This window comes from Neophocaena asiaeorientalis, unplaced genomic scaffold (assembly GCF_003031525.2).
Source record: "Neophocaena asiaeorientalis asiaeorientalis breed wild unplaced genomic scaffold, Neophocaena_asiaeorientalis_V1.1 scaffold129, whole genome shotgun sequence".
Classification (NCBI taxonomy): Eukaryota; Metazoa; Chordata; class Mammalia; order Artiodactyla; family Phocoenidae; genus Neophocaena; species Neophocaena asiaeorientalis.
The window spans coordinates 3,828,882-3,837,810 of NW_020172446.1; the positions used below are offsets into that span (position 1 = coordinate 3,828,882).

General features: G+C 52.0%; 1 protein-coding gene across 1 annotated transcript in view; it reads left to right on the forward strand.

Moving 5' to 3' along the window:
- The window catches only part of TRAF4 (TNF receptor associated factor 4), a 6,107-nt gene extending 1,983 nt beyond the window's left edge, over window positions 1-4,124 (forward strand). The window contains exons 2-7 of the mRNA XM_024737331.1: window positions 1,271-1,322; window positions 1,903-2,007; window positions 2,083-2,244; window positions 2,334-2,495; window positions 2,581-2,736; window positions 2,995-4,124. Of these exons, the coding sequence (XP_024593099.1) occupies window positions 1,271-1,322; window positions 1,903-2,007; window positions 2,083-2,244; window positions 2,334-2,495; window positions 2,581-2,736; window positions 2,995-3,627 (1,270 nt within the window). The 3' untranslated portion in view covers window positions 3,628-4,124. The remainder of the gene's footprint in view (window positions 1-1,270; window positions 1,323-1,902; window positions 2,008-2,082; window positions 2,245-2,333; window positions 2,496-2,580; window positions 2,737-2,994) is intronic.
- The last annotated feature ends 4,805 nt before the right edge of the window (window positions 4,125-8,929 follow it).

An 8,929-nucleotide genomic window follows, 5' to 3' on the forward strand; every position in this document is an offset into this window, starting at 1 on the left:
CCTTCTCCTGCCAGCGCTGTTACTCAGGTTGGTCCAGGAAGCCTGGTTACCCTGTGGGCACCGGCATACCTCCTCAGTGCCTGGGCATGTATTATTATTGGCATTGGCGGCATGCCCAGTAGTAGTCGTGGGGTCAGGGGGAGGAGGTGGGTGCTAGAAATCCTTTGAGCACCTGGGGCATGGACTGCCCACGTCCTGCCAAGTGCCATCGTGGACAGGGCTGCCATGTAGCCTCTGTTTCCGCCTTCATCCTTGCCTGCCTCCCACCTGCCTGACTCAGACTTGCCAGAAATGCCGTGCCTGAGGGTCTTCAGTCCTGCTGGGTGAGCCCTTGCCCTGCCTAGGCCGCGCCAGGCATGCGTGACTGGTCCTGGCTAGGGTCGGCGAGGCCATGTTGGCAGAAGGAGGCATGCCACAGGTTTCTTGAGTGCTAACAGCCTGGTGTGGGCTTGGTGGAGGAGAGGGAGGGCAGCGGACAGGGGCAGCAGGCTTCAGATGCCTGCCGTGCAGTGACCAGAGCCTTGGCTATGCTTGCCTGGACACTTTTCTTGGACTGGCCTTTCTTCTGTGTACAGCGTAGTAGAAACTATCTGAGCTGTGGAATCAGACAGACAGTCCAGTTCACCCGTGAGCCTCAGTTCTTTCATCTGCAAAATGGAGACACTGAGCCCCTTCTCAGGCAGGTTGTGAGAACTGGGTGGGAGTGTAAACACAGTACCTTGGAGCGAGCCTTTCCTTTTCTTTGCTTTAGAAGACACACCCACATAGGAGGAGGGGAGAGTTGGGGTAAAGTGGCCCCAAGCTGACCTTTGCCCTGGGTTCTTGGCTGGGCACCCTCGCAGGGGCTTGGGCAGCCCCGGCGCTTAACCTCAGCCCATCCGTGTTCACCTTCCCCCAACAGCTTTCAGCCCAGCCAATGAAAAGTAACCTGGGGGACTGGGTGGCTAGGCAGCCTGTTCCTTTCGCCGTCCAGCTGCCATCCTGGGGGAGGGGTGCCAGCTGCCACCTGTTGGCCAAATGCTGTCTGAAGCAGCTGCCTCTGTCTCCACTGGGCCCAAATCCACCCTCCCCGGGACAGGAGCTGGGATCTTTGGTGGTCCTGTAGAAGTGGGTACCCTCAGGCCTCTACTCTCCCTCTCCGGTAGGGCTGCCTGGGAACCTGGGAACCGGTCTGGTGAGGGAAGGAGGCTACCCTGGTTGAGGGGATGGGGCCCAGGGATCTCTCTTCTCATAGTATGGCGCCTTGACCCTGTCCCTTCCCCCTTCACAGTGAAGGAGTCTTCAAGTGCCCTGAGGATCAACTTCCTCTGGACTATGCCAAGGTGAGTCCACTGTGCCAGGTACAGGCTCTTGCCCTCGGTGGAGGCTGGAGCTGCTGCAGCCAGTGGGCTCGGGGCCAGTGTCAACCCGGTGCCGCAGAATCAGGCACCCCTACGGACGTGGCCTGTTCCCTCCCACCAGGCCAGTTCGCAGATGAGGCCCGAGTCTGCCCTGGAGGGCAGGCACAATGCCCAGCCTGTGGGGGTATACAGAACCGCTCTGTGCCCACCAGAAGTGTCCCCTCCCGTTTGGGTGGCTGGCCAGCCCTGTGGCTGAGGGCCAGGACCCCTGTACCAGGAGGAAGGAAGCAAAGGGTGTGGAGGCTGCCTGGGGCTGAGCAGGCTGATTGGCTGCCGCTCCGAAGGGAGCGTCCTGGGCCAGCGTGTTGGGGACCCTGGAATCTAGTGTTAGAGCAGAGACCACCTGCTGCACTCTTTATCCCTGGGTACAGAGGAGAATTTACACCGAGGGGCTGTTACTGGCTCTAAGGTAGAGAGCTAAGCTATCTGGGGTGGAGGAGGTGGGAACTGGGGACTGTAGCAGGCTCTGACCCTGACCAGTCCCCCGCCTCCTTGTCCCCAGATCTACCCAGACCCAGAGCTGGAGGTACAGGTACTGGGCCTGCCTATCCGCTGCATCCACAGTGAGGAGGGCTGCCGCTGGAGTGGGCCACTTCGCCACCTACAGGTGAGGCTCTGAAGGGGCCGGGGTGGGGGGGCTGCCCCTCCCTGGGCAGGCACTAACTGTGGCCCCTCCCACCAGGGCCACCTGAATACCTGCAGCTTCAACGTAGTCCCCTGCCCCAACCGCTGCCCCGCCAAGCTGAGCCGCCGGGATCTGCCCGCGCACCTGCAGCACGACTGCCCCAAGAGGCGACTCAAGTGCGAGTTCTGTGGCTGTGACTTCAGCGGGGAGGCCTTTGAGGTGGGTGGGGCCTGGCTGAGGGTAGAGGGAGAGTGGGGCACCTGGTGGCCCAGGGATCCCTTAACTCAGCCCCTCTGGTGTTTCTACAGAGCCACGAAGGTGTGTGCCCACAAGAGAGTGTGTACTGTGAGAACAAATGCGGGGCCCGCATGATGCGGCGGCTCCTGGCCCAGCATGCCACCTCTGAGTGCCCCAAGCGCACCCAGCCTTGCACTTACTGCACCAAGGAGTTTGTCTTTGACACCATCCAGGTGAGGCCCTCCTGAGCTGTGGGCCGCAGGGCAGGTAGCAGGGAGTCAGGCTACTGACTGCTTCTCTCTGCCTCTGCGGCCCTAGAGCCACCAGTACCAGTGCCCGAGGCTGCCTGTGCCGTGCCCCAACCAGTGTGGCGTGGGCACCATGGCTCGGGAGGATCTGCCGGGCCACCTCAAGGACAGCTGTAGCACTGCCCTGGTGCTGTGCCCATTCAAAGACTCCGGCTGCAAGCACAGGGTGAGATGCCTCTCTTCCTTCCTGTCAGCTCTCTTCTTGGTCCTTGAAACCTCAGACATAGGCCCTTAGTGGTCCCTGCTGTGCTGCTCTGAAGCCTCAGCCCCCCCTGCTGGCCGGCTCCAGCCTCCTCCTAGAGCCCTCTACCTCCCTCATTCAGAGCCGGGTGCCCACTGCCCTGTACCTGCTCCTCCCCTCTCCCCTGAACTTGCCCCGACTAACTCTCCTCTCTTCCCCCATGGCCTGGGGCTTTGCCAACAGTGCCCTAAGCTGGCAATGGCACGGCACGTGGAGGAGAGCGTGAAGCCACATCTGGCCATGATGTGTGCCCTGGTGAGCCGGCAACGGCAAGAGCTGCAGGAGCTGCGAAGAGAGCTGGAGGAGCTCTCCGTGGGCAGTGATGGCGTGCTCATCTGGAAGATCGGCAGTTACGGGCGAAGGCTGCAGGAGGCCAAAGCCAAGCCCAACCTCGAGTGCTTCAGCCCCGCCTTCTACACGCATAAGTATGGCTACAAGCTGCAGGTGTCTGCATTCCTCAATGGCAATGGCAGTGGTGAGGGTACACATCTCTCGCTCTACATTCGCGTGCTGCCAGGTGCCTTTGACAATCTCCTTGAGTGGCCCTTTGCCCGCCGCGTCACCTTCTCCCTGCTGGATCAGAGCGACCCTGGGCTGGCTAAGCCACAGCATGTCACTGAGACCTTTCACCCTGACCCAAACTGGAAGAATTTCCAAAAACCAGGCACTTGGCGGGGCTCCCTGGATGAGAGTTCTCTGGGCTTTGGTTACCCCAAGTTCATCTCCCACCAGGATATCCGCAAGCGAAACTATGTGCGGGATGATGCAGTCTTCATCCGTGCCTCTGTTGAATTGCCCCGAAAGATCCTCAGCTGAGAGCAGACCCAGCTATAGGAAAAAGGGGGGTGGGAAATGACCTCCATCAGGCAGGCTGAGCCTGGAGAGGGGGCCGGACCCCCTTACAGCTGCTTCCGCTGCCTAGGTTCTGTTACCCTGTTCCCCCTCCCTCCTTCCCTACCACCCTCAGGTGCCTCCTTTTGGTGCTTCAGCCCTGGCCTCTGGGAAGAGCAGGTCTTAGGGTCATCAAGGGCTTGGAAACAAGCGATCCCGGGGCCTGTTGCCTAGGATCAGGGCAGACATGCCTTGGTGCCGGCCACACTCTTCCAGGGACTGAGGTGCCTGCTGGTGCTATGTCCCAAGAGCCATAGGGGGGGAGGGGGAGTTGGGAAACTGAGGGGTAGTTAAAGAATCTGTCTTGAGATCTGATGTCTCCTCTCCCCAGCTGTGTCCCCTCTGGTTATTTATTTACTTAGTGCCAGGAGGGCACAGCAGGGGAGCCCTGATTTTTAATAAATCCTGACTTGTATTTATTACCTTGGTTCCAGCCTGACTCATCTGGGTTGCTCAGGGCCCAATTGTGAAGTCAAGGGACCAGTCAGGGACTGCAACGGCTCTGGCCCCAGGATCCAGCTGCCCTGCTGCATCGCCCTCTGGTGGAAGACAGAGGGACTGCACTAGGCTTTGTGTGGCGGACAGCTGCCCGCTGCCGCCCTCTAGTGGTTAGAGGAGGGAGGTGCAGGCTCTGGACGTTTTATAAGGTTTAGAGTCTCTGATCGATACCCCACAAAGGACTAGTGCCGGTGCTCTAGGCAGGTCTTTCTTGGTCTAATGATAATAGCTACCATTTATTGAGTACTTTTGATGTGGCAGACACTGGTAATCACTTTATATGCATTATTTAATACAACAGTCAAGTGAAATAGCTTTTAATAAAAGGACCTATCTTCGTGGGCTGTGGTGAAGACCATGCATGTTCCCAGTAAAAATAGTCGGTCCTTTGTATCTGTGGGTTCCACATCCTCGAATTCAATCAACAGTGAATTGGAGATGTTTGGGAATAGTTCCAGAAAGTTACAAAAAGCAAAAGGTTTTGGCCACTCATGGGCAAATCTACATAGTATTACATTGTATTAGGTATTGTAAGTAATCTAGAGATTAAAGTATACCAGAGGATGTGTATAGGTTACATGCAAAAAGCCTATGCTATTTTATATCAGGGACTTGGTGAATTTCTGTATCCACTGGCGATTCTTAAACCAATTCCCTGTGGATACTGAGGGATGTCTGTGAGTGCTTTATGAATGTTAGTCTAACTCCAAAGCCCAGCCCACACCCAGGGACTCCTAAACTGTGCACAGGAGCCTTGAAATTTTCTCATCCATACTTACTTTTCATACAGGCCTCAATAGGTACCTGTGATTATCCACATTTGACTGGTGAAATAGGAACAGAGGAGTGAATTGACTTCAGTGATCTTTCAGCTAGTTTGGGGCAGGGCCTGGATTTTTTTTCCCCCCTGTCACTGGATTCTGTTTTAAGCTCCAGCAGTCACTAGAAGATTAGCTTCCTTTTATTTTGGCAGTAGGTTTGATTTTGGATCCTTGCTGTGCTTGCTTTTTTGGCAAGTTACTTAGCTACATGGGGCATCCTTACTGGTAAGATTAAAGTAATCCTGCTAGATTCGTAAAGATTAACTCATCAGCATAAAGTGCCTTACTCTTGCCTGGCCCTGAGAAGAGGCCCAGTGTATGGGAAGTATTGTTTAGTACGGAGAAGGTTCAAGGGCTGTAGCCTGCCTTTTCTACTTTCCCAGAGACTCAGGTGAAAAGAGCCCTTATCAGAAGGTGATGGGAAAGGTCTGAGCCTGAGACAGCCAGCCCAGGGAACTAACCAACTTAGCCTTCAAAAGGTCAAATTCACTGATCTAGGGAGAGATGAAGCCCTGGCTGCCTTGCTGAGAAAGTAAAGATGGCTCTTTCATCTAAACTGTCGTGGTACTGTGAAGCCTGGAAGCTGGTAGAGAAGACCGACCATGGGCTCTAGCAGGGGAAATGCCTTCACCTAAGCACGGGCTTCACGCAGCAACAGGTAGAACCACTCTTCTGCAGAAGCCTTCCAAGAGAAGCCAGAACCCCTGGATCAAGCTTGGGCTCCCTCTGCTGGCAGCACTGTGCCACTGCACCATCCCAGGCGGTAGGTTCACAAAGGCGGCTAGTGCCGCCTTCAGTTCCCTGCAGTGGATATTGCGATTGACCCATGCCCAGGCCTAGCCCTCATGCACTGCCTTTGCAGACAGTCATAATTGCTTGTGGAACTCAGGCCAGATTTTGCCTCACAGCGTGAGCTGGGCTCAACTCAACCATCTGCTCTGTCTAGCCCTGTGACCCTAGGCTGACTGTAGGTCTCATTTGACACAGGCAGAAGAGGGTTTTCTTTCACAGGGATGGGATGAGGAGTAAAGGAGGCAAAGCACCTTCACAAAAGGGCACCCCACAGAAAAGGGCATGCTCAGGAGGGTGCTTTCAACTCGAGCCACCTAATCATCTGATTCCACCCTCACTGAGTCCCACAACCTGGGGGATCTTTCCTTCCCTCCATCACATCTTAGCCCAGACCCAAACGCAGCAGAAAGTGGAGAGGGAGGAGGGGACGTAAATAGCTCTTGGATTTTTTTTTTCCCCTGCAGACAGAAGAAAGTTCTCCCATCAGTACTCAACCCTTAAGATTCAAACCACCAAGAGGACCACTTCTCATGCTACAGATCACACCACCTATTACTTCCACCTGCCAGAGGTCCTCAAATTCCAAAATGTTCGAGGTGGGAGAAGGTTGTGGGGTGGGGGGAAGGGTCGTTTAGTCTTAAGCTGGCTTATTAGCAAACCAGGTCCCCGTTTTTCAGTGACGGATAGTCCTTGGAGTGAAAGTGGCATTACATTGAACTGGACCTCCAGTGAGGGGTAGCGAACCGTACTTAACCATCAAATCCCACCAAGCCCCCTGCAGCCCTGCCTAGGGAGAGGGCCAGTCAGCCAGGTGCCCTCCAGGGGCTGACTGAACACACCTGGTCTGGGATAATGGAGTGGGAGGGCTTCTGATGGGGACAAATACTATAGGGGTCCCCTTAAAAATGAGAAATTCTCTTAAGACATTAAAAACCGTTAAGAAAGGTCATCTCAAACACTGACAGCATTAAACGAATAGGACAAGATCAAAGGTGAGTTTTTTTCTTTTTACTGGTTTATGATAATCTTAAAAACCCCATCACACCCATAAACCACCACAGGTGAGAAGATGAAGGAGCTGGAGAATGAATGCTACAGTATGTGGGCGGCGTGAGGATCCAGGTATCTTCTAGGGGCAGTGTGGAATGGAGGCAGGGGGTGTGGATAGGAGGCCCTGGCTTGGACCCTTATTGCTGGTTGGGGGTTGGCTGGCAGAGGGGGAGAGGGGCTCAGGGTGAACTAGGAAACATCTCACACCAAAGGCAAGGGGAGATGGGGGGCGGGGGGGGGTCACAGTACATTTTCCATGCAGACTAGGGGTGGGAGTGAGAGCTTCAGAGGCTTGCACCCCTACACAGGAAGAGATGGGTTTGAGGTTTGATTTTAAGCCCCCAAGTTGGTGTCTGGTCCAATTTCCTAAAATGGCAGCTCACCTTTTGGGGGGAGGCATTGGAACAAATTACAGCAAAAATATCTGGTTTGGAGATCAAGCAAGGGATAAAGGGAGACAATGGTGTTCATTCAGAGAATTTAACTCAGAGAAGCGAGAACTGGAAGGGGCCCCTGGGTGAGATGGTGGCCAACACACAGGGAGAAGGCATCACACCAGAAGCTGCAGGTACTCCTGGGGGCTCAGGACAGGGAGGTGCCAGTGTTCACGGACGGCAGGAAAACCACTGGGAACAATGAGTTAGGACTTCATGTTGCTGTCATTTGGCATAACACAATCAGGCATTTTTTTCCTTTTTTTTCTCTTTTTAAATATAAGGCAACTTGCCAACACATAATTTAAAAACTGGTCTTCAGTCACACTGCTTCAGATCACTAGAGAATTTCTGGCTAAAGAACAGTGGATAGTATAGTAAACAAAACCCCAAATCTTAAATAAAAATCAGCTCACATTCCCCAGAGACAAGAGGAAAGGGTAGGGCTTATTTGGTTTAAAAAAAAAAAAAAGCCCAACAACTGCATCTTTAACAGAAGGGTGCAAAACATTACAACAAAAATAATCTGAAGTTACAGAAAAGCTTTAAATTTCTAGCCAACTAACTGTCACCTGGAATGAGACTTGGAGCATGGAGTGGGTGAAGAAAGGGCGAGGGGCAGAAGGGGGCTGTTTCCAAGAGGCCCATCTCCAGCTGTTAGAACCATGCTCATTTGGTAAAGGAGAATTCAAAGAGCTTAAGGCTTTGTGTTTTCTTCTTCGTTAAACTGAGGGGCTGTGAAAGGTGACTAGACAGTGAATGCACCTGTGGGGCCGCTCACACACATTGCTACTCAAACCCACACTACATTCATACAGAAACAGGACGTTTAAAACTTACAGCGTAGAGCAATATTCTTAGCCAGGGTAGAGAGAACCAAATGCACTTTTTTTTTTTTTCAGTGTTTTTAATTCCCAACTCCAATGTGATCATCCCATACCGACTACCTAATCCCTCAAGAAAGACTTTTTTGTTTTGCGTTTTTTTTTTTTTTTAGGTTTTTTTAATTCCAAACTCCCATTATATCATCCCATACCTCCTACCTAATCCCTCAAGAAAGACTTTTTTGTTTTGCGTTTTTTTTTTTTTTTAGGTTTTTTTAATTCCAAACTCCCATTATATCATCCCATACCTCCTACCTAATCCCTCAAGAAAGACTTTTTTGTTTTGCGTTTTTTTTTTTTTTTAGGTTTTTTTAATTCCAAACTCCCATTATATCATCCCATACCTCCTACCTAATCCCTCAAGAAAGACTTTTTTGTTTTGCGTTTTTTTTTTTTTTTAGGTTTTTTTAATTCCAAACTCCCATTATATCATCCCATACCTCCTACCTAATCCCTCAAGAAAGACTTTTTTGTTTTGCGTTTTTTTTTTTTTTTAGGTTTTTTTAATTCCAAACTCCCATTATATCATCCCATACCTCCTACCTAATCCCTCAAGAAAGACTTTTTTGTTTTGCGTTTTTTTTTTTTTTTAGGTTTTTTTAATTCCAAACTCCCATTATATCATCCCATACCTCCTACCTAATCCCTCAAGAAAGACTTTTTTGTTTTGCGTTTTTTTTTTTTTTTAGGTTTTTTTAATTCCAAACTCCCATTATATCATCCCATACCTCCTACCTAATCCCTCAAG